Below are 25,293 nucleotides of genomic sequence, written 5' to 3' on the forward strand. Positions count from 1 at the left end.
TAATCTCATTAGTTAAGATAAATTAAGATTAGATTGACTTTATTAATCCCCAGCCGGGGGAAATTTGTTTTTTGTTTTTTTGTTTCTTTCTAAGATAAGAGACTTTTCCAATTCAGGGAAATCTTAATGTTTAACCATGCAATGATATTTTTGGAAATGGTGTGCCTCCAACTTTGTGGCCTCAGTATGAGGAATATATTTTCCTCTTTCAACATGAAATGCCCCCATGCACAAAGCCAAGACCCTAAATATATTTTTTTAATCAAGTTTGGAGTGGAAGAATTTTACTCGCCTGCACAGAGCCCTGACCTCAACCCCATCCAACACTATGAACAAGGACTCATTGCGCAACATCATGTGTAAAATAGGGACAGATTGCTGCAGCCAGGTTCCTAAATATAAATGTTATAGCAATACTTTCATCCTTTCTCAGAATGAGATCATACATGCATGTAACGTTTAGGTGTCCACATTTTTTTGGAATTAATAGTCTTTTTTGATATTTGCTTTTCTGCGTCATTTGTATCACATAAGAGGGGGAGTTGGTCGTTTCCATGTCCAGCCACACAGTGTCACTGTAGACAAATTTATTCATTAAAAGGAAGTACAAAACAGCAGCACTGGTTGGGTTTTTTTTTTCAGCTTATTTCAAAGTAAATGTGTGGATTTGCTCATGTTGTTTTTCGAGGCGGGGCTGTGTTGGGTTGTGTTGCCCGTGATTGGAACTTGGACCCGCCATCGTTATCCTCATCAGGATCCTGGAGGGAAGGTAAACTGGACCCGAGAGACGCCCCACTCCCACAGCTCAATGCTGCGATGCGGTGTCCTGGATGTACACAGAAAAGTTGGCAGAGTTGAGAACGGTGTCAGGGCCGAAGTGATTTAGAAATGTCTGACTGCGCATTTTAAAAGGACGAGAAACACATCTTGACCACACTGGAATGGTTTGCGTAAAAGGCGCAAAGCGCGGAACTTCACAGCCGGAATTATGGATCATTTATCCAAACAAAATCTGTTTGTAGCAGTCAACAACTAACGATACCTTTCTGAAGGCTGATGGAAGTTGACAAGAGCGTCGAAAACCAGCTGCATTCATGGTAAGACGCGACTAGTAAATACTTTTAATGGTTTAGCCTATTTCCAGTAAAAGAAAGAAGGGGAAAAAAACGGTTCAGATGACTGAGAAACTGATGACCTCATGTGGGATTCGCCCATATTTCAGTGCCTCTTGCGCCACTTCAAAGCAGCAGGTTAGAACAGCCTTTTCAACACTTAGCATGTGAACTCTCACTAAAAATGAACTGTGCTTTTTGCTTGTGTTTGACCAGTCCGAGGGATGTTGTTAAACCCATGAGTTTAGTCATGGATGATCATGGATCCCATCAGCCCCATCCACGGAGCTCTGGTCTGAGGTATGTAGAACTGTCATTTGGATAAACAGCTGTCACGTTTGTGTGTTTAATCTGTCAGTGGGAGAAAGTCCACAAGAAAGAGGAGGACCAAGCGTGTCCTGCGGCCTTTTTACTGGGAATAAGGAGCCCAGACTTCTTTTTAACAGAGCCAAACCACGGATAAAACAGAGAAAGTGTGATAAATATATAAAAAAAGACCTGACAGTGAGTTTTTTTTTCATTTTGCATAAATATAACTGCACTAAAATCAAGTTCTTCCACATTGGAGTGGATGACTGTGTGACAGCAACAGTTGGTAGCAGGGAGCCAGCTGTTTTCTGATCCAGCTGTTTAAGGTATGAGTATAACCTTTGTAAAGACTTTCACATGGCATCCCTTTCACTCGCTGCATCTCAGTGAAGTCACAGTTGTTGCAGACGCTTCCACCTTTGAACTCCCCCCATTTCCTGCTCTCTCTGAGCTTTACTGAGAAATTGCCTTGACCATATGTAGAGGTCATGGGAAGTATTCTGCAGGCTAAACACTCTGCCTCCCCTGTCCCTGCGATGAGCCTGACGGTCGTTTCTCTTGTGGAAAGCGTGCCTTCGAAACCGATGCCCTATAAAATACTGATCCGTCATGTCACAGAAAAAGCACCGTGAGTGTATGACATGATGGAATTTCCCATCAGTTTTGGTTGAGGGACTTGGAGGTGATGTCAGCTGCTTGTATTCCAGCGGTTGGAATCATTAAAAAAGGGGAGTGAGTTTCCAGAGCTTTTTTTTTTTTTTTTTCAGGCACTGCTCACTCCTTTGGCATCCGGAGGAGATCTGCCGGGTTTTGAAGATTTAAATTAGAGGTGAGGTGGAGAATTTGAACCTATGGCAGTTTCCAATCCAGTATTCCATGGTAGCTATGCAAAGTTTCCAGCCCTGCCCTGTGTGTACTGTAAAAATAGCACTCAGGCACCTCATATACAGTCTGCTAAAAGAAAAGAAACACTCTCTCGGTGTGATTTGTATTCATATTTCATGAGCAGTGTGTAATCTGGGAGCACAGCCACGCTCCCTGGCTGTGGAGAGGAGCAGACTACCTAAATCTCCCTGCGGTTTGACTCTCGTTTGGAAAAGCAAACCGCACTCTCCCATAAGCTGCTGGGGTGTGGGGGAAGGCGCATGTTCTCCGTCTTATTTGCGGCTTCTTATATTTGTGCAGCCAGCAAACGGCCGCTTCTCACTTTTTCAAACGCAGTCACATGTGAAGATTTCATGTGACCCCCGAAGCTACGCTACATTTGGCATCCAAACGCCGACTCTGCCAGGCTCGCTGGGCCGGCTGCTCCAGCACCCAGGCAGACGGCGCAGTATTTACATGAGGTAGCCTTTGCAAAATTGCAGTTCTTTTACTGTGGTCCTTAATTGTAAATCTTCAAGAGGCGTATTCGTTTATTCACGCTCAATCTCAACAGCTCGCGGCTTGGAGCTGACCCCGCTAATTGGACACACCTTAAACCATGATCTCACATGGCTGGCGTTCCTCGGGGCAGAATGTGGAATTAGTTAAGGTATTGTGAATCCCCACAGCTGTTTCCCCTCATGCAGGCAGTCCAAGGGCACAGCTGCTCACATGAGTCTGCAGATGAAAACTGTGGCAAGAGCGACTGGCGGAGGTTAGACACTTCAAGCAAGTACTGACTTTTCACAACAACTACACATGTGATCGAGTCTGAGGCATCTGAAGACCAGACAGACAAACATCACAGGCCCTCAGTGTACAGTGATGCATGAGGCAGCGGTCTCTCCTCCGAATGATCCTCACAGACAACGAGGCTTTGTTCGCTCAGGAAAATGTATCATTTGGTCTAAAGCGAGCTGCCCTCAGAAAGCCCACTCGGATCTTCTGCGCTCAGAAGGCGAGATAAAGGGTGTCATTCAAAGATCTCCACCCACTGGATGTGATAAAGCAAGAGGAAAATCAGCATTAAGGCCGCGGCAAGCTCGGCCTGGCAATGAGCTGGTGTGTCGTTCGAATACTGGGACGTTTCATCTCATGGGTGCTTTCTGCCTCACGGGGCTAAAACAGACAAAATGGCGAGCATCCAGGCAACAGGGAATAATGGGTCGTCTTTGTTGCCAAGCTGTAGCCAACGCATTGACCGTAAATACCAGTGAATGCTTCTCACCGGACAGTTATGAACCTCATGAAACAAAGTTTGTTGGTTATTAGAGCTCATTTCTGTTTTCATCTCCGAAGTAGGAATTCTGATTATGCATCTTAGATAATATTGTTGTGGTGCGCAGCAGCTTATTTAGACAGATTTGCTGCACAGATCCTGCCTGGAGGTCTCGACCCCTCTTTGTGTCTGTTATGCACTCTTCCAGGGCATAACAGTTGGATGCCTCCCACTCTCAGCCTGTGCAACATTCACAATGACCTATTATGAATTGGTCCTTTGTTTGCTCTCAATAGGAACTTTTACTTATCTCCAATAACATTCAAACACTGTATGTGACAAAGGAATAAGTCGCCTTGATCTGCTCGACCTTTATTATCAGTGTTGGGCTTGTTTGGATGAGATATTAATCAGAAAGGCTTCTGTTGAATTCCCTACAGGTCTGTTTAACAATGCCTTGACAAGCCGTCTATCAATTGTCCAACCAATGACAAATCATAAATCCAAGCTTAAACCAATTTTAGGACAACAAAGGGCAGGTATGAAAAGGGAATAAAAAAATTGCACACCTTGAGATGGTTCTCTAGATGGCACTATCACCGTGCATATGCGTTGTTTGTGCATGTGGGTACGGTGGCGCTAGCTTCTGTGTTTCAGACTGGTAATGAAATGATATACTGAACCATATCATCTCCTAACAATCACACTACGTAGCTACAGAGCATGTTAGGAGATAAGGTGCTAATGAAGCACAGCATGACACAAACAATCAGCAGTTTCAGTGAGGATATTCACACTAACAGCTTTGTTTAGTAAGTAAAGGAAGCAGAGCTGCTTTGTATTAAATATCTGGTCATTTTGTTTCTATTCCAGCTGTATTTCATCAATGCACCATGCCTCTGAGGTGCTGCTAATTGTTAAAATTGCAATTATAGAAGAACAAAAGTGCCTAAAAACTTTTTCACGAGGGAATAAAGGTTATGAGTTGGCCTGTGTTTGTTGTTTTCAGAGAGAAAGTTAAAAGGAAAGGTGGAAAAGCTCCTCCTCTGACCATGACGCTGAAAGATCAGGACTGTGGTGTTGTTTTTGCCTTGAGACTGAATGTGAGAAAGGGTGTAACGCTGAGATGCAATCAAGTTTGCTTTTTGAGGTTGTGAAATAGCGAGTATTCCGTTTACGCTGTGAATGTGCCCGTTTTAGTGCAGAATCACTGTGTGCGTACTCACTTCAGAAAACCTCAGTTCATGTGAGGAAGCAAGAGAGGGAATGCGTGCTTGTGTGCCTTTTGAAAGATGCCCCACTGGAGACAATGCTGCATTGTTTCAGATGAAAGGACACAGTGTCATAGTTATAATTATGACTCAAGGGGGAAGCTTTTCTCTCTCAACAAGTTATTTTATCTAAATGTTGGTCTCACTTGGAAAAAAAGCGCACTTTTGGCCCAGCCACCAGAGGTTAGGGGGATAATTACCTTATCTTCTCTGTATATGTTATCCAGGCCGTGTAGGGCTGTTGTGTGTGTCTGGAAACTAACGCCTGCAAACTCAAGCACCTTTCTGTAAGTTCGCCTTCTTGACAGCTTCATTAAATTCAAAGAAATCTACTTGTGCATAAACAGAAACGGAAACACAGCCTTTGTTCTTTCCTTCGTTGGTTTGTTTCCGTGCATCGCTGAGAGCAAAATATTTGAGCTGCTCTGAGATAAGGTGAGGGTAATGTAGCACAGCAGACCCCGGCTCACAGACTACACTGGGGCCTAACCTCAAATCTCATTACCTAACTGACTGGCAGAGCTGTTAGCTTACTCTGGCTCTGCTGCAGTATTAGTACAACATATAGCGCAAGAGTGAGCCCCACAGGGAGCAATAACACCAAGTGAAAATGTGGAGGATCATGACTAACGGATGCTGCATTGAAAAGCTAATAATGTCACAAGGTTTGGTTTCTATATATTTATCGGAATTCCTAATGATGTTAAGGATGCTTTGAGACTCTGAGCGCGCCCGGGCCGGCGCTGGGGGATGCTGTGGGAAAAAAGTTTTTGTTTTTCCTGCAATAATAAACGCTACACATAGGAAGTGGGAAGTTCTCATAGGGTCCCTGTGCTCCTTTTCTCCCTAATCTCTTTCCATCCCACACTGCTTATGAAGTAATGGCCTTTCCAGACCCTCTTTAAAAAGCTTGTGTTTACTGTGAGTGACCTCTCACCAAATTACCAGCTGTGGCTCTGGTCCTGTGTTTTGTCTTTCCTCAGGGACCCCCCCCCCCCCCCCCCCCCCTTCCTTCTCCTCCTCCTCCTCCCCATCCTCCATTCCCCCCCTCTGCGTAGCTCCTTAACTCCACCTCTCCAGCCTGGGTAGCAGGGTAGCCTCCTACCCACTAACATCTCCATTCACCACTTAACCTCCTTATTGTCTGGTGGTATTTGGTGGTGGTGTTTGTAGAATGGGCCACGCATTCTTAAGTGAGAGCGCAAGGGAACTGATAAAGGGGCTGAGCACTTTCAAAACGCAATGTCAGAGTTATTGCTTCCGGACCAGACCGTGTACAGTTTCCTAAACAAAGCCGCAGCTTGTACATGGCATCGAGCACTTGCATCGAATCTGGAGAAAGCAGCATTCGCACTGTAGGTTATAGGGTTCAGGAGAATAAGTAAAACTCTATTCATTAAAACTAATGCTTATAATATACAACCCTGCTTCCAAAAAGGTTGGGACGCTGCCGCCTTTTTTGGATTCAGGGTTTTAATAAGCCACAGTAGTCTGCTGATGTTTTGCTTTCTAGAGTTTACAGCTTCCTGCTTTTACAAACACATGTAAATATATATGCTGCTAATAATAAGTCTGCATCGGGGAAATGCTGCATTTTCCCATTTTAGACTGAATGCTTTTTAATCTTAATCTATTGTGAAGTGTTGATTAAACTAACAGTGACCACTGAGAACAAAAGCAGTGCTTTCTCTGGGGAGACGTGTTAGAGTAAGTGCAAGGTGCTGACAGCCTCTTTTGACAGCTTTTACTAACAATTTCACCTGACTGCTTTCATGGATATGTTTATTTTCTTTTACAGCATTGTGTTAGTCACAGTTTTTCACATTTATCTTTTTAATTTAAACAGTGTTGTCCGAAATATGTATAATTAGTGAAGAATTTTACTGTGGCACTTCTGCATTCTGGAAGTGGATAAAGTGATGGAAAATAACTATCCACAATCCAAATAAGAGGCTTTGCTGCTTACTATTGCAACCCTAATCCTGTTTGACATACATTAATTGGCAACTGATCAATGATTTTTTTAAGTATTTGCATATTCTGAATTTGATGCAGCGACATGTTTCAAACAAGTCAGAACAGGAGTAACAAAAGACTGGGAAAGATAAGGAATGATCCAAAATCACCTGTTTGGATCATTCCACAGGTAAACAGGTTGATTGGTAACAGGTGATAGTATCATGATTGGGTATGAAAGGAGCATCCTGGAAAGGCTCAGTCGTTCAAAAGCAAGGACGGAGCGAAGCAATCAGGGTTGCAGGAAATATATGTTGTCTCACACCTTCTGTCACTTTCATTGTCATTGTGCTCAACCGCCAAGTCCTCCGACATGACTGTGGAGTGAGTCAGTTCTCCAGAAATAAGGTGTGGTTTTGAAAAGCTGTTTTCATGCCGAAAAGCAAACACAGGAGAAGTACCTGACAGCAGACAATCAATGAGAAAATAGTCCTTCCTGGTTCTTTCCTTTTGATAATCACCTCATCAGCAGCAGGACTCAAATAAAGGCTCAATCCTGAGTTAAACACAGAATTCAGCATGTTTAGTCTTTGTCCTGAGATACCAAAGTGAGCCAATGCTGCAGTGTGTTTCGGTGCACTGTTGCTCCGCTGGCCCCACCCACAGGTTCATGTCTGCACAGGGAGGCAAAGCTGCTTACCTTTCTGCTCTTGTCCGAGGGGGGAGGCTACCCACACGCTGCGCCGGAGCTCTCAGAGTGGCGGCAAGGGGGCCGACAGGAATTAGGGTTGGAGGGGCACATTTCTGATGTCACAGCTTGGGCGTGGCATTAAGGTGGGCCTTTTGAAGCTAAACTGATTACAGTTCAGTCTGTCTGAACAACTCATGAGAGATACACAGCAGAATGGAAATTATTTGAGTGGAGACAACCTCAGGCAGAGAGGTAAGAGAGTGGAATGAACTGCTGGCAAACTGAGAGGAAAAGCCGGTCTGTCACACCTGCTTTCTAAATTTCTGCTTCTTTCGTCTTGTAAAGCTCACAGTGTGCTGTCGCTGACTCCCTCTAAAACTGTTGGAGAGGACCTTCAGATATTTTTTCTAAATGTTTTTATCCAGACTGTTAACCGTCACTGTGTTTTGACCTGAAGTGCAGGGTGTGTTGGACTTGCTGCACCGTGACATGTTTGAGCTTGTAAAGTGCAGCTACCTGGTAAACTACTGCTTGTAGTGTTTTGGTCATTGGAGCATTAAATTGTTGCGCTTGTTGCTTAAAATAATCAGGGTGTTGTCTAGAAGTGTGACTGAGCAGAAGGGCCTCTTTGAAAACTTGTTTGTTTGTTTCCACACAACCCCGCCATTCCCCCAGGGGCCGTGCTGCTCCCCAGCAGCTGCTAACGCACCACGGTGGGCATATTGGCTAATCCTGCACCTCCTCAGAGGCTCAAAGCAACGTTAGATTCCTACCAGCTCTTTGCTCTGGCTTCTTCGTGGAGCTGCTCCCACCTGTTCACTGTTACATTTGATTTAGGATTTGCCGGAAGGGATTTTAATTGACGGAGTGGAAAAAATACATAGAAGTGACTGAAATGCTTCTGTTAAAAGTCCTGCCAGCTGGAACAAAGTGTGATGGAATTTAGGGAATCTGGATATTCTTTTGTTGGGCTGGTTGACTCCTGCTGATATTAGTTTTTTTTTTTTTTTTTTCAGTTTTTCTTGCTTATAACAAAGGACAGATATGTATTTCCACCTGTCTCTCTGCCATTCTGTCTTTTTCACACACAAGCACAAAAGCATTTGAAGTATTTCTACATGAGAAGCAGCATCTGGATATTATTCTACCGCTTCGTTTTCCTTTATCACTTTGAGGTTTGTCGGTAGAAGTTTAGCTGCAAAGCCTCACAGATCAGATGACGGCTGCAGTTAAACCAGGACTCTCAACACAGCATCAGAGCATGCAGTATCCATTTATCACAGTGCATATTTCCATCAGAATCCATTTATTTGCTCTGCTGAAGTCCACAAGATTGTTGTATGATGAAACACAACAAATGGCACAATGACAGCGGGCCTGTAGAGTCCTGGTAGAGTCTGTGATCACGTCTGTGGAGCGTGTCCTCTGCTATTGAATCGGCCTGTTTGTGAGTGTCAGACCTCCCAGGGAAACCCTGTGAATGAGGCATCAGCACAGTCAAGCTTCAACACGTCTCGTCTCTTTCAGCAACACATCCTGGGCCTCTGACAAAACACAGGCTTGGATGGCAAAAACAAACCAGGCTGTGTGTCCGTGTCTGTCACCTGCTCGAGGTGCCTTGATAAAATCACTGATGACACAGCTGTATAAACTGGGCTGACCCTGAACTTGAGGCATGGCTATTGTGTATTTTTTCCATACTAATTTATTCATTGTTTCTAGCTGCAGGCGTTCACAGTCAGATATCACATGATGCATATTTTTCCCCACTGAATATCACATAACACCTGCATCAATTAAATAAATCTACTGACACGGCCCATTTTAGAGAATTTGTAAAAAAGAAAAAGTTTAGACACAGTGCTAAAGGATTATAATCCCATTGCCAAATAAACATGAATTAGGACTTTGAGCCCAGCTGAGACCACAGTGTGAATGTCTGTTTTAGCTTGTCTGTCTGTTGACATGTGCATTCATGGTCATATTTGTTGCTTCCACACCAACAGTGAGTAATCTGTATATTATTATTATTCATCCAGCACTTCTTACTTCACTCCTAAACCGTCCAGTTGGGGTGAGGGTTATTTTTCAAGACGTCAGTATTATCTATCTATCTATCTATCTATCTATCTATCTATCTATCTATCTATCTATCTATCTATCTATCTATCTATCTATCTATCTATCTATCTATCTCATCACTGTTGGTCCTTAGAGGTGCTACAGTGGTACAGTTTCCCCTAATACTCTATGATTGAACATAGTGAGAATTGAGCAGGTTTAGACCATCAGGAAGCTAGAGATTAAACGTCTGGCTTGGTGGAACTACCACCCTGCTCGGAGGAGGATCTGCGCGCTATGCAAATGTTATGGAAATTATCCTCTTACATAATGCAGTTTTTGTTGCAATGTTTTATCCTTTGGGGACAATGAATATCAGCAGCAAACGTCATGGCAGTTCTGCCAGGGGTGAATTTTCTAGTGGACAAAATGGATCTGGCTTAAAGCGGCATTCAGGAAACAAAAATTAGAGATGGCAAGATGCGGAGGAAAGACGCAAATGCACACAAAGAGATGCCGATTTGCTCAAGGCGGTGCACGTTGAGTGTGTGTTACAGCTTAGGCATGTCATGACACACACGCACACAAATATCAGTTAGAAAACATGGGCAGTGGCCAGTGTGCATGTCAGATTTGTACAGATGGAGATGTTTCTTCACAAACACACACACATACACACAAAAGAAAACAATTTAATATACCGATATAGAGATCCTATAGAGAGCATGAGCGTGTTTAATAAGTTTTACGGTTACGATTTGTTTAGCTAATGTCCAAACAATTAGAGATGAAAATGGTTTGGAGACATTTTGATTTTTAATCTGATTATTTATTATAACAGATTGAATTACACGAGTCTTATCACCAGCTCCAAAATGTGAACAGACCTGTAAGGGTAATTATTGTTGATTGGTAAGCATGGTGTGTTTTTAACTAAGGCGGGAGTGGTGAACCTTTTTCCTATCAAGGGCCATTTTAGTTTTTATAAATGCCTTCGAGGGCCATCCTAAATTTTTGAACACATATCACACTAACCACTAATGGCTGTAACTGCTTCTCTTTAGTGGGGCCTTGCAGCTGGTTTTCCAGGTTGGGGTCAGTCAGTCTTGAGCAGAACCAAGTCTTTGCATGAGTTAGTTGTGAAAAGAACTGCTCACAATAATAGGTTGTCCCAAACAACTGAGATACAGTCTTTAGTGCACGTCTCCTCAGAACGGGAAAACGTACATACAGTTTATAGAACTTGAGCAGAAGGAGGTTGTTAAGTTCGCCTTTGCTTTGCAGCTCAACGATTAGTCAGACACATCAGCTGGTTTCACATTAAACAGTGTCGCAAATATGTTCAGTTCCTTTTGTTTACTTGTCATGTCATGAAACCTCTCACCTCAAATGCCTGAAGGAGTTTTCAAACTCAGCAGCATATTCAGATGTCATAGCAGCCGTTTGTTCTCGCAGAGCAGGAAAATGCAGCGTTTCCTCTTTCCAGTTGCATTTCACACAGCTTTGATTTAGCTTCAGATGATTTCACATTTGAAAGCAGAGAGCTAAGAAGCTGGCTGGAGGTTCAGCTCTGAGAGCTACTTGGTAATGTCCACCATGAAGGCCAAGTCACACAGACCCTCGCTATCACTGAGTTTCCACGTCAGCTTTTCTCATCATCTGGGAATTATTCCTGACAAACTGACGCTCTGGAACAGTTTCACTTCGTCTGGTGCCAGCAGCTCCACAGCAGCAACAAGGCACTCCTTCACAAATTCTCCTTCTGAATGAGGTTTCAGCTTCTTAGCTATTAGCTCGCTCACCACAAAACTTGCCTGCATAACGCTATCTCTGTCAGGATGTGGTCTTGCTGCTTGTTGGGCATCCAGACTCTGCCAATGAGTGTTAACTTTAGCCAAGCACATTTGATCAGTTAGCTACTATTTTCTCAAACTGGAGACCTACACTTTATAAAGACATGTAAATAAATGACTAAATACAACATTTGGTTGAATGTAGATGTATCAGTACCGCATCAGGGTCATAGGTGTGCAGGCCTCTATATTTCCCTCTGATGCCTTCTGCAACATGTAGCCAAAATGTCAATGGAATAGGTTGTATTTGATTTATTTGATGGGTGATGGGTGGCAGATAGAGGCATTTACTCATCATCAAAAATTTCATTTATCAAATTTCATCCACTTGAAGACAGATGAACAAGCTGGCCGACAGAGACAGCCCTGAAAATGGATGTATCAAGGGAACCTGACCTTATAATATTGTTATAACTAATGTTTCGGCATACAGTTGCCTTGTTGGAGCTTTTTTTTGTCAGATGACATATGTTAAGTCCATTATTAAATTCTAACTCTAGAAGTCTCCAGCAACTCATGAGGAAATTGTATTATAATTGCTTGCTAGATGTACGTCAGTCCTCACCAGCTGGTTGCTAGTTTTGTCTGCTGCCTGCTCAGCAGTGGGCTTATTTTGTCTTGTTTGCTGAAATGGCTTCCTGCTACTGCTGGAAACCAGGTTGGTGAGAGTGATGAGACCAAACCATGCAGGCAATCTGTGAGCAGTAAAACTAAAACAATGAGCTAAAATTGTCTTAAAGCTCCCTAGACCTCTGCTTCAAAAGTAGGTGGTAAGTCTCTGTGTCTCAGCCACTCTTCGTGACCCTTTTCAAATTAGTTGTTTGAGTTAGGGTCAGTGTAAAATTACTGATTCATTTAATTTGAACTATTATGGAAGTTTTTATACAATGCAGATGTAGTGGATATCTCAAATCCTCGAACTAGACACCTCACACAAGGATCTGGTTGGCTATATCAGTGTATTAGGGATGTAACAATAGCAACAATGCTTCTGCTCATTGCATTAGTTATCTTTCACTCATTGGTGAAACCGACCCTGAAGTGACTACAGACAAATTTTTACACAGTGGATGATGATTTGAACGAGAGAAACTATTTTACCTGTGGTAAGAAGTGTCCATTATAAATGCAATAATACGCCCTGTGGTGTTCTGATATAGACAATAATAGACAAGGTGGAGCTGTTTTCTTTATAAGAAACCTTATAGTGTATTATCACTTAACGGATTCTCTTTTGTGAATGTTGCTTGTTTTTGAGGGTTGAAAAGTATCCAGTATTGTCCTAAAGGTAAATGTATTTTTGTATTATTGTAATTTTGTATTACAGTCAATAGTCTTTAACATTTCAGTTATTTCTAGTTCACTGCTGTTGAGGCTGCTCGCTGTCTCACAGGCAATTGTGTTACAGGGACTAATGTTAGCATTAAGTCTTGTTGTTTAGATTGTCTTGCTTGTCAGTATGACTTGTATTGTTTATGTTTAGTAGTAGGTCTATATGTAACATATGTTTAAAGTCAGCTGTAGATACTCTTGGTAGTGAAAAATGCTTTGATAAAAAACGTTGCTAGCAATGTTAGCTAATCATTATTTTCAGCTGCCATGTTGTTAGCGAACGTTCCAAGTGCAGACCTCTCTCCTTGATGCTCCAGGTCAGCGAGTCTTTGGGGAGAGCAAAGGTTCTTAGTCTTAACAATGTCTGAGAAGTATTAATGTCAGGTTGTTTTTCAGGTAATAGCCAAGGGCCAATCCAAAGCTAGCTAGATGTTGTTTCTTTTAGCGTGTTAGGGGTGAAGGTGTTAAATTAGCCAAGGAAATACAAGGCTAAACCGGTTGCTAATATCCAGGACTATATAAACCTATATTCTAGATGATGTACAACTGTGTGTTAGAAAGTTCAGACTTTGCCTAGTTGTAATTAACATGTTTACTAAGCAGAGAATTACACTAAATTGATATGAGTTGCACCACACAATTATTTCTTACATACAGATTCTAACTATATGTACCCAGTAACTGCCAGGTGCAACCGCTATGCAGCTAACTAACTGACAAAGTGTTAGGTTGCTAATGTCTGACCTGTTTATAGTAAAAGAGCTATATGGTCGACCTGACACTTTATTGCTGTGAAATATGTACTGAAACGTTGTGTTGTGTTGTGATGTGATGTGTCAGCTCATGATGCTTCAGTGCTGTTTTCTTGGCATTGCTTCTGATTGGATGGTGCTATAGATGTTTCCCAACGACTTACACATTATGTAACGTTTTATAAGTTTTACTGGCACAATCCGATTTAGTAAATCACTAGTTTGAAACCCAGCTAGCAATTAGTACGAAGTTAGGAAAGGCTTTGCACACAAATATTGGATTTAGAAATAGCTGATGCAACCCAATCCAGGGGTCACTGGGAGAGAGGTCTGCAGTCGCCCACTTTCTCGGGCTCACTTTTGGAGCTTGTTGCTGTCACACTCACTAGAGCAGAATAAACAAAAAGAAACAGTTGACAAGTCACGGCAGTACATTATTTGGCCTTGCTCGTTATCGTCTGTGCTAGATCGCGTGGCTTCATCATCATCCTGGCTGCTGGTGCCACTGGCTCAAAGATGAGTATGTAAAGGAGTGTGTTTCTGGTGTGCCGCTCTGCTTACTGCTTGTTTGTTTGTTTTTTCTTGCTGCAGCTATTTTTGCCATTTTTTATTGCGTGTCCTCTGTGTTGCCTACAGTCTGCTGTCGACTGACTGAAGATCAGATAAATGGCATCTAGTAGAAAATAATGAGTGAAAAAATCTTTCTGACATATGTAGATATGAGGCTGTGTCTGAAATGGTCAAACCTGTTCACTATTCACTAGAAATGATGTGTTGTCAAGAAACAACACTGGTCATTTCAGCTAGGTTGCTTATGACTCACTTCTTTCAACCGTAAAACAAACTTGTATTCCTCATTGTTATCTGAGTACCATCATTGAAGTAATTGATTTTTCACAGCACTGTAGAGCCACAGAATTATTTATAAATGTTGTAAGTAGCTCCTCGTCCACATGATTAGGAAATGGATAATGTCTAGTTTCCTGTTAAGATCACAGACCACCATTAAATTTGTACCGGAGTGATGACGAGTTTTCCTCTCATGGTATGTAATGTAAAATCATGTAATTAATTAATTAGCGTAATGTTGTTCCAGTTTATACTTTTAGATTAAAATTGTACCATGTAAAGACTGAGTGATCCAGGCAGAATGCAAAATCTTTGAAATACCATTTCAAGAAACATGACTGATAAATACATGGTGACTGCATGTGAGGTTGTGCAGATGTCATTTAGAACTTAATATGTATGACATATAGCAAATACTGTATACTGACGACATGATTAACATATCTACAGACCACTGTATGGTAATTCTGAATCAAAATATAAGTATCTGCCGTGTGTGTGCGTGTGTGTGTGTTTTCATATATGTCAAAGTCATACTGTTTAAGGACAGCTGCCCCCACAGCAAGACTAATAATCCTTTGCTAGACGTGCCTCAGTGGAGCCTGTGACCTTGCATTGCTCGGATTCCTCTGTTTGAATAAGCACTGCCCCCACGTGAGACTTTACAGGCTATAATTCAAAGCACTGGGTCTGCAGAAGCTTGTTTCATCTGCATGCTGACTGACGGATGTGACACTTGAATGTCTCCAAAGCTACGATTCCTCGGCCTGATAGAACTGTCGTGTAGTATTGCGAGACCTTCGCTGACTTGATGTGATCCTGTGTTTACTTTGGTGTGCTATCGCAACATCTGCAGCTTTTCATTTCAAGCATAGGGTAACACAAAACAAAATGTGTTACAGCTACTCTTAAAACCCCATAATCAGGATTGTGTTCAAATCACATCAGGTCACAATCAGGTTTTTGTTTACAGACAGCAGGTTTTTATCCCTGTCTCTCAGAAGCACTGTGAGAATGGTGTAATTAACCGAAATAGAATGCATCACAGATTTACTATGTATGATTGTTCAACAGACAAATCTTGGGATGAATTAAATCATTGGTATATGAAATCTTCAGAGAGTGTGTGCGTGTGTGTGTGATACCTGTTTGGTCTGTAACTCTCACATGACTGTCACTGCTCTCTCCCACATTGTATTGACACAGTTTTCAGGAATGTTCAGCCTAGACAAACATTAAAAAGCATACTTCAGAACTGAAATGTGTTTGTCATAGTCACTTACACACATTCAAAAAATAAAATCCTAGCACACTAAGTGATGTTCGCTAATGCATGGGGTGTTGCCTCTACACTACAGAACACTATAAAACCATATTTACCACAACATACACTAGAGGAGGCTGTCTGCGGCCTCTGGTCTCCAGCTTGCATTTTATTATCAGCCTCTCTCACATGTCCGTCCATTCGCAGCCATTTCTTCAGGCTCAATGAGTAAATCTGTCCACTTGGTTGTCTTGTGACTTGTTTGCAAAGTGGACTTGAGCTCTTTCATGTAATAGCCTCACTGATTTCTAAAACCTGAGGAAGAAAGGATTCCTTTCATGCTGTCTGGTGCACTTTGGTGATTTTCAATCAGATTATTGTTTGAGATAGCAGAGACAATTTTAATGATTTTTTTTTTAAAGCCTACTCATGCATGTCAGTGTAAAACCATTCCCAGGCAATCTCTTGTTCATTTGTCCGGCAGTGCCAAAGCAATAGTCAGACTTTTTACTAGTGCTGAAGCAACTCTGAGAATAATTTACACGTTCTTGTCTGACTACAGGGTCTCGACCAAAAGCAGAGCACCATCCCCGCCAGGACTAAAGAAGCTGGATTCCCCAGGTTTCTCCCAGTGGTACCCAGGAAACACTCATTTAACCATGGACCAGAAGGAGAACCTTATTGATAAAGAGCTCTCTCTGGCTGTGGTGCTGCCTGGTGGAGAAGAGAGGATGACCACAGTCCATGGAAGGTACAGTTTAGACCACTGTATCGAAATCAGCATCCCGTAATCATCACGTGTGAAGTTAAAAATCATACAGTTACATATATTTTTGCAATTTGGGCAGGAACACCACTGTGCATTTGTTCCTGCTTGAACATTTCAATATTAGATCTAAACACTTCATCATGATGCTGATGTCAGATTTAGTCACCACATTAAGTTAAATTGAGTCAGATAGGTGGAGTAGCTGAATGTGTGGTTTTAGTTAATACAATGACTAGGAGCAAAATTTATTGCATTTTTTCAGTTTTTATCCTCCAATCAAAGTAAGGATGGATGAACTTTTGAATTTGACAGATCTGTCACTTGATCGCATGCCACAATGCCACATACAACTCTGACTGTTCACCATTTCAGCTATGACTGCACGGCCTAATCAGATCAGCATGTGTCAACATACCTCGAAGTCTGAGTTTTTTAGAACAAGGTCTGTGTGTCCTTCTGCAAGTCTGCTCGCTCACACAGCTCAGACTTTCCGTCAGTAGAGTTTACCTAAGATAGTATTATCTTTCTCACAATGCACACTGTTTACAAACCTTCTTCCCCGGCCGTCTTTTGCACCTTGGCCTCTTGAGAAAGTACTGAGACCAATCCATTATGAAAGGATTAAGAACTGAATTCTTTACCTTCTTTTCTCCCTCTAAACCTGGTCTAGGTGCCTGCACAACAGACTTAATGCTAATGTTAATGTTTAGAGGATTAAGTTTAAGGCATTATGTTTAAACTATATTATCAGTGTCAGGAAAGCTTAACGTGGCTACTGTAACTTACTGTAAATGTGCTTTCTACTGTTTCCACACGTTCTGTGCAGCTTCTTCAAACTGTAGCTTCTATTTTAAATCAGTGGATGTGAAATCAGATGCTTTTTTTTCCAAAATAATTAAGAGTTGCAATGAGTCGATCGACAAAAAATTTAATCAGCATTAATGTTTTGTTAATACATCAATCGTTTCAGACATTTTTTCAGCAAAAATTGCCAAACATTCTCTGGTTCCAGCCTCTCAAATATGATGAATTTCTGTTTTTCTCTGTTTTATTTAATAAGAAGTAGAATATCTTGTGATTTTGGACAGTTGGTTGTAAAGACATTTTAAGATGTCACCTTGGACTCTGGGAAACTGGGATGGACATATTTCCCTGTTTTATGACATTTTATTGATGAACATATTAATAGAGAAAACAATCAGAAAAATATTCGCCACTAAATTAGTAGCAACCCTAAATGCTATCATCAAGCTATCCTCCAATCAAAGCTTTGAGTAATAAATGAGGCAGTTTTCATGCTCACTTTGATTTCCAAATTGCTTAAATCCGAACATTTTTGTTTGCACTACTGGCAGTTAACCAGATCTCCCATCTTGTCTTGAGTAAATGATGTTGTTTTGTTTACTTATCTTGTCCTCCATATCTTTCAGCAAACCCCTGATGGATCTTTTAGTGACGCTTTGTGCAAAATATCACCTGAACCCATCGAGCCACACCTTAGAACTAGTCACCGCTAACAGGAAGACCACCAAACTCAAGCCCAATGCTCTCATAGGAACTTTGGATGCAGAGAAGATCATACTAAAACCTAAAGGGGAGGATAAAAATAAGAAGACAGGCCCCCAGATGCCTGAGGTACATTAAACATACGACACCATGCTGGCAGATACAGTTGACATCGCTATTTGCTGTTCATGTTGAGTAAACAGATGTTATCAAAGTGGCACATTTTGTCTTCTCCAGGCGACGGTTCGGATGGTGATAAACTATAAAAAGACCCAGAAAACTATACTGCGAGTCAATCCTCGAGTTCCTCTGGCTGAACACGTACCAGCCATCTGCGAGAAATGTGAATTTGACCCGGAGACTACAGTTCTGTTGAGAGATGTCCAATCACTGGCCCCTTTGGACTTGTCCAGCTCCCTTAATGATTATGCAATAAGGGAGGTTTATGCAAGAGACACTAAAGGTAAGTACTAATATAGTGAAAAAAAAAAAGCAAATCATGCTGCATGAGGCATGAGAGTTTTAGGATTTTAGCGTATTAGCAATTCACTGTTTTTGTGGGCTAAATCTCGTGCTCGTTGGCTCTGCAGCACAACCTGCTTCTCCTGTGTGTCCAGCCTCGCCAACTCACGCAGGTATTTCAGTTTGTAAGTTGTATGATTGATAGCAACAGAGCTGTCATATTTCTGACTGTTTCGGACTGTTTTTCAGGAACAGTCATGCCAGGAAAAGATAAAAATCAGAAAGAGGAAGAAAACAAAGGCCTCTTCAGCAAGTTCAGAAGAAGCAAGAAAAAATCTGACCAGGTAATGCAGTTGAGTTTTAAGCACTGGTTATGTACAGATGTATCAGAGAGTTAGCTTTAAAAGTTCAGCGGGAGGTTTGTTTACTTTGGTTTGCCATTGGTTGACATGCACTATGTTGTTTGGGAACTGGCCTCTTATCATGTTCTGATTGGATGTTTGCTCTTTAAAGGCAATGACAGCCAGTGCCCCAGCTTCTCCTGTGCTTGTGAGCAAGCCTCGACCACTCAGCATGGCCTTACCTAGCTCAAACTCATCTCCGCTCAGCTCCCCGACAATACCCACCGACGTGCCAAAGAAGAGACGCGCACCACAACCCCCAGTCCTCGTGTCTCAGAGCTGCCCCTCGGACCTCAGCACGCGCCGGAGACTCAACTCTGAACCTAACGCCCAACTGGACAGAGACCAGGTCAGTGGACTGAATATTAAGCTGTGTCATCTCAGCATAGCTCTGGACACCTGGCTATAATGGTAACATGGCAGCCATATGGTCCCTCTCTTTAGGTACATTGATTATATGACTTATGTACCCTAGGTGGTTGGTTTGAGTCGTGGGTCCTCAGCAGAGTCTTCACTGAAGAGAACCAAACGCAAAGCTCCTCCACCCCCCACATCCCCTAGCGCTGCTGTCCAAGAAGCAGTTCCTCTTGACGAAAATTTGCAAGGTTGGTCTTTGTTTATATTTGTGCGTTTTCATGATTTCCACTCAGTGGGGCTGCGAGGTCTGTTTTTGTGTTACATGTTTAGCTTCACTGCTGTGTTGCCTGTTGTGTGATGTTTTGTGGTGTGCACTTTGGCCTCAGAGACAAAGACAACTGCAGCAGGAGCCCACAGTTTTTAATTTATTTGACTCTTGTGCCTCCTGGTGGTCATTCTTGAACAGTGGCTCATTTTACAGTCAGATGCATGTTGACAATACAGTTTCTGAGAAGCTCATGTTTGCTGCATTCCACTTACTGTAGGTTCTGAAATCCCCGATATTTTACTCGGTTGACTATAATTAACCTGCTTTGATATACTTTCCTGTGATTGTGTGGACACTCATTGTATTGTCCTGTGAAGGAAACTCCTCCCGTCCTGTATATAAAGCAATGTAAAGCAAGAATAGTTTTCCCCGAAAAAAAAAAGAACTGAGGTCTGATTACAAAAAGGAGGAATCTGTTTTGTTTTACAATACTGAAGGGATAAAAAATGGGAGAAATGTTTAGAGCCATAGAAAAAGTGGAGTTTTAGCTTTTTGTCCTTTAAAGGGTCAGCTCACACAAGTTACAAAGCGTAGTTTCTCACCTTCCATTGATGGCATCTAGTCATGCATTCAGTTGCGGCTTTGTTTACTGAGGTTTTAACATCCCTGCTGCCACCCTGATACACTGGAGGTGAGTGGCAGTTTGTTTGAGGTGATTGCAGTATTGAAATGAAATCCCAGAAGATATATTTAATCTGGACTCCAAAGACTTTGCTGCGTTTTCAATAGAACCTGTTTTAATTCAATAGTTAAATAGAATAAAATAGAAAACTATCCTCAGCAATGCCTGGATTCTCCTAAGTAATGTGTCTTTAATAAGATGTTCCTTTTGAATTTTTCAACTGCTTTAAACACCACAAGAAAAATTCACTTCACTCCATCAGATGTGTTCTGATTGGCTGTTGCAAAAACGAATTTCCTGTAAATGCCACAAACACATCATAAAAATAGAAGTTTGCTTTCTTGTCAGCTCGCCTTTAAATCACAGTGTATATCCCTCTGTGTCTTTTTTCTTGTTCTGATATATTTGTATTTTTCCTGTGTTGTTGCATCAGAACTCGTTTATTGCCCATTGTCTCTTCACTAGCAGCATTTCCCCCAGACCTCGTTTATAAGTGTAATCACAGACTTTGTATAACCACACTAAGTTTACAGAGAAACTTCCTCTGCTGTTTCCCCAACACCCCATTGCTGTACAGTAGATTTAGAGATCAGAGGCTGAGAACAGTGAAAAGCTGCAGTTTTGTTTAAGTAGCCTTGAAATTCCTTTTGCCCCCTGCTCCTCAGTGATGCATTTCCTCTGAGTTCTAAATTAAGAGCTAGGCAAGGGACTGAGATGTAAAAGATTAAATGGGATTCATTCATCAGACGAGCCTCTTTTATTGGAACCTGTGAGGTAAATATAGTTGGAAGCTTGGTTTCTCATGCATATGATGGGAAAACGTAATAGCTAAAATAAAAACAGAACTTAAAAGCATTCATTTCCATAAATCATGCTTGCAATACATTACAGCCAATGCATGGTCTTGCCAAAATATATTTAATGTATTTTTTAGGTATGGTAAGTGATTTTACATGACTTCTTTGTGTTGTCGTTTTACAGGGGGTGCAGCTGCTAACACACTGGAGGAGATTATGGAGCAAGAGGAGACCACTGTCTCTGTAAGGTCTGCAACTGCTAGTGATACCCAGGGAGAGGACAGCAGCCTCAACATGTCTGCTGATGTTTCGCTGCATTCCCCGTCCCCAGAGACTGACAAACTGAGCACGATGTCCGTGGAGGGCAATGGGGAAGATCAGTCTCGTGATCTGTCCTCAGATGGCAAGTACGAACTCCAGTGTGACCTCTCAAGCCTCAGTCATGATTTTCTATTTATATTAGCAACCCTCGTAATTCCCTCTCTTTGCTTGGTTTTTACAGTCAACTGCAGAGTACAGTGAGCCATTCTGCAGCGCTGAGTGACGTTAGGACAACTGATGGCACAGCCTCATCTGAACCTCCAGATACTAGTGGGTTTGCACTTGAATTATATTGGTATTGTTCATGACTGTGCTGCAGATATCCTGCAAAGATACAACCCAGATTCCAAAACATCCTTTTTGGAATTGGGGTTGTACCCACTAATATATTTCTTTAATTTTGCCTTAATATGCCTGTGTGTGTTTGAGGTTTTGCTCTCAAAGAAGGTCAACACACCCATCCCGCATGACAGCTTTTCCTTTCTGTGTAGATGGTGGTCCATGCCAAGTTGAAAATGTAAGCCAGCAGCCCATCTGCGAAGAGTCTACACCTGAAAGTGTCGAAGGTGGTTGCAGTACTGTACCCAGCAGCCTCCCTCCTCCTGTGATGCAGGATGCAGAAGTGCCGGCGCCTGTTCAGGCACATACTGAAACCCGCTGGGAGCAGACTGACGGCTTTGAGAGCCCAGCGGCCACTAGCACATCATGCCCCACTGGAGAGGACGCTCAAGTGCAAACAGATTTCACACCACCACCTGTGCCTCCACAACAGTGCATTGACACGGTTCCTCCCTCAGCTAATGCGCCTGCCTTTGACTCAACGGGGAAGAAAGATATGGCCACTTTGACAGAGGAACTGGACCTGCCTGACCTCAAACATGCCTTATCCTGCACCTCAGAGACCTCATCATGCCAGGACTCAACACCAATTGCCCCTGCCACAGGAAAGGCACCATCTATTTATGCCACAAACTCTGAGCCAAAGCCCAAGCCTTCCAACGAGCTGACAAGGGACTACATCCCCAAGGTGGGGATGACAACGTATACTATCATGCCTCAGAAATCCCTGGAGAAACTTAGATATTTCGAAGTTGCACTGACACTGGAGACGCCTCTTGCAGCTCCAGAAGAGGGACTTAATACTCGTTCTCTTCAGTTAGAGGAGAACACAGCACTGGGAGAACAGGTCTCAAAGGAAAAACGTGAGCTGCACTCTACTACACCCAGGGAAGACTTGCTGACTAGCACTACTACTACTACTACTACTACTACTACTGCTACTACTAGCACCGCCGCCCAACACACTGTTAATGGAAGTATACCTGAATCCATTCATCCCTCATCACCAATGAGTTTACCTAAAACAGATGACAAGATATCATCCTCAGCTGATGGGGCATCTCAATCCCCAGTAAAGGTCAAGGAGATGAAAATTCCACCCGCAACTAAACCTAAGCCCGGTTCTTTCCGCTTGGCACAGCACAAAAAAACACCTGGGTATTATGTAACTTCAGCAGCTGAAAAGAGTCTCAGTGCCAGTCCAGGCGCTGGCCAGGGGGAGGCTCAAGGAAGTGCAGAGAGAGCACAGTTACCACCACCTCCCCCTCCACCTCCCGTGCATTGGCAAGAGGAGACGACAGGGGACGCTAATGTTAAGCTGAGCCCTGAAGTGGATGGCAAGAATGAAGCCGTCAAGCGAATGACTAGGCAAAGTAGTCTGCCATGTAAAGCGCCAAGTTTTGGGTTAAGCTTGGAAAAATTAAGGAGTTTTGCAGCCCCGAGGCCCTACTCTCCTGCAACCCCATCCCGCTTCGCCCAGGCAGTGTCTTCTGCTGTGAAAAGGAGCCAGTCCTTATCCCACAGGCCAAAGACGCCTCACTCGCCTGTCTCAGCACCCCTCTCCCCAATCACAAGTCCTTCATCAGTCATAGAGTCAGACGGATTATCTGAGATCAAGGTAAGTTCAGACAGCATAGCATACGCCTATTTAAATATCTAAATGAAGATGAGAGAAGCGAAGGACTATTTTTCCACTCATGAGACCACTGTCGCTCATAGCTTTTGTTACACTTTAACTCATACACTGATACAGTATATTAATGCTTGTGTAGAAGAGCACTCTGTACTGCTGATCAAAGCACTTTATTGGTTTTCCCTTCAAAGAGTTGTATAGAAGTGGGCAAGAGTGCGACTTATCCCACTACTGCTTTAGTTTGTTTGAAACTAAAACCACTTTTGCAACCGCTGTGGTGCTTCTTTCTGGTGCTGTATCAGCCATTTACACTGTGACCAGCGGTGAGTTATTGGCTGCCATGAACATTAGAACATTTTATGAGTAGCAGAATACTTTGCAATAGTTCATGCGACTCACTGATTTGACTCAGCCCAGTGTTTAATATAAACTACCTGCTGTATTCCCTTTAAATGCATTAGCATGGGGCTTTCAGTGTTTTTACCTACTTGAATTTTTGGCCCGTTAAGTTTATTTGAAATTAAGCATCAAGAAGGTTTATAGACTATTTTAAAAAGATAGAAATAAAAGGAGGATGAGAAGTGGCAGTTGAGAGAAAGAGGACATGAAGGACACAATCCGCTGAATAATGAATAATAATGAATAACTAAACAACTATTTAAAAAATATATAGAATGAAATTTGTGACTTCTTAAATGATGGTAAAGCTGTTACTGTGTGTATCGTGTCTGGTATGCACTATACGGTAAAGACTCTTGGCTTCATACATTCATTACACAGATAGACATCACAAATTAATAATGATTTAAGTGCTAAATAAAAGATTTAGGGCTAAACAGGTTTTGTGCCTGCAATGCAGATCAATTTTAAGCCAAAGTAAATTCTGATTTTATGATGCGATTACCCTGTAGCTTTTGTACTCCATTGAAAGCTACAAACTATCTCTGATATAAAGTATTTGTGCTGGGACATGTGTAACGCAACATTCTCAAGTGCAAAGCCGAGCACATGGTTTGTCCAAGACATTTTTCATAAAGTGTGTGCAGGTCAGGAAATAGTCCACATAGTCCAAACAACTGAGGAGAATTGTTGAGTCAAGATACAATGCACAGTCCCATGCTTTATTCCTACACTAAAAAGGTACTTCTCTTTATACTGGGGGGCATTTGGGACTTTTTAACATTATATCGTGTAGGGATTGGTTGATAGTGTGTGTTTTTTTTAATCTACCTACAAGTCTAGGTTCAATTTACTTTTGTGGGATTCAATACATTTGTTTTATTGTTCTTTAAAATACCTATAAGAAGATACTGCAGTCTCATACTTTTCCTTTGCCTCTTTGTGCTGTCTGTAAGTCTTCAGTGATTGTCTCTGTGTTTAACATCACAGGACGGTGAAGATGGAGAAGTGGATAGTGCAACAGGCTCCACTCTGCAGGGAGCAGAAGGTGAACCACCATCTCTTGGTGGGATTGTTCAAATGGAAGGAGAGAGCTGTCCATAGCATAGCAGTGCCTCAATTCTTGTGACAATATTTCATCTACTGTAAGAAAAATCCAATGCATTGTAATATAATATCATATAAATGTATCCACAACACATGCATGAACCATTGTATTTTTTCCCCCCCAGGAGGAACGTATCCTGCCTACTTTGAGTAGAACCCTGCATCCCACAACAGAAGCAGAAACTGTCTTTTGTTTTACCTCTTTTGGTAGTCTCCAATGGTGTACATAAAAAGATGTATTTTGATTATTAATACTTGCTGTATTTTGGTTTATTTTCTCATATGTCATAAAGTAATCTTCCTGACTCATGTGCATATGTTAATGCTTTTGTGTGACGACTATCTTGCATTTAATGCAATACTGTTGTGAGAAAACAAGAACGACAAATTAGAACATTTTTATAAATTATTAGACTGATTTCCACAGTTGTAATATTATTGGGTTTATAAATAATACTGGATGTGTAGGACAGACCAGGTCTGACCTATGGTACTTAAATGCTCCTTAGATTATATATCAAATCTGTACTTAAGTTACAAAGTTTTGATTAAGCTAAAGCAAAAATACACTGATGTGCACAGTACACCTGTTGTTCTTGTCAAGCAGTGTTATGAATAAAGCTTTTATCATTTCAGTTGTCTTTATTAGAGTCGTTGCC

The 25,293-nt window shown here is 42.0% G+C and overlaps 1 protein-coding gene across 4 annotated transcripts; it reads left to right on the forward strand.

Moving 5' to 3' along the window:
- Positions 1-699: 699 nt before the first annotated feature.
- On the forward strand, positions 700-25,263 carry cobll1b (cordon-bleu WH2 repeat protein-like 1b). Of its 4 annotated transcripts, none has more exons than XM_041950577.1 (14): positions 700-1,097; positions 1,329-1,412; positions 16,156-16,344; positions 17,793-17,997; positions 18,106-18,331; positions 18,459-18,503; positions 18,580-18,674; positions 18,844-19,080; positions 19,207-19,336; positions 21,020-21,242; positions 21,338-21,426; positions 21,648-23,113; positions 24,518-24,672; positions 24,760-25,263. In XM_041950577.1, exons 1-13 carry the CDS (start codon positions 1,057-1,059, stop codon positions 24,629-24,631), a joined length of 3,144 nt encoding a protein of 1,047 aa, XP_041806511.1. In that variant the 5' UTR covers positions 700-1,056; the 3' UTR covers positions 24,632-24,672; positions 24,760-25,263. The 4 variants fall into 4 exon arrangements, with proteins under 4 accessions (XP_041806511.1, XP_041806512.1, XP_041806513.1 ...); XM_041950578.1 differs by having other exon boundaries at positions 24,518-24,575; XM_041950579.1 differs by lacking the exon at positions 1,329-1,412.
- The last annotated feature ends 30 nt before the right edge of the window (positions 25,264-25,293 follow it).

Source organism: Chelmon rostratus, chromosome 13, assembly GCF_017976325.1.
Source record: "Chelmon rostratus isolate fCheRos1 chromosome 13, fCheRos1.pri, whole genome shotgun sequence".
Taxonomy (NCBI): domain Eukaryota; kingdom Metazoa; phylum Chordata; class Actinopteri; order Chaetodontiformes; family Chaetodontidae; genus Chelmon; species Chelmon rostratus.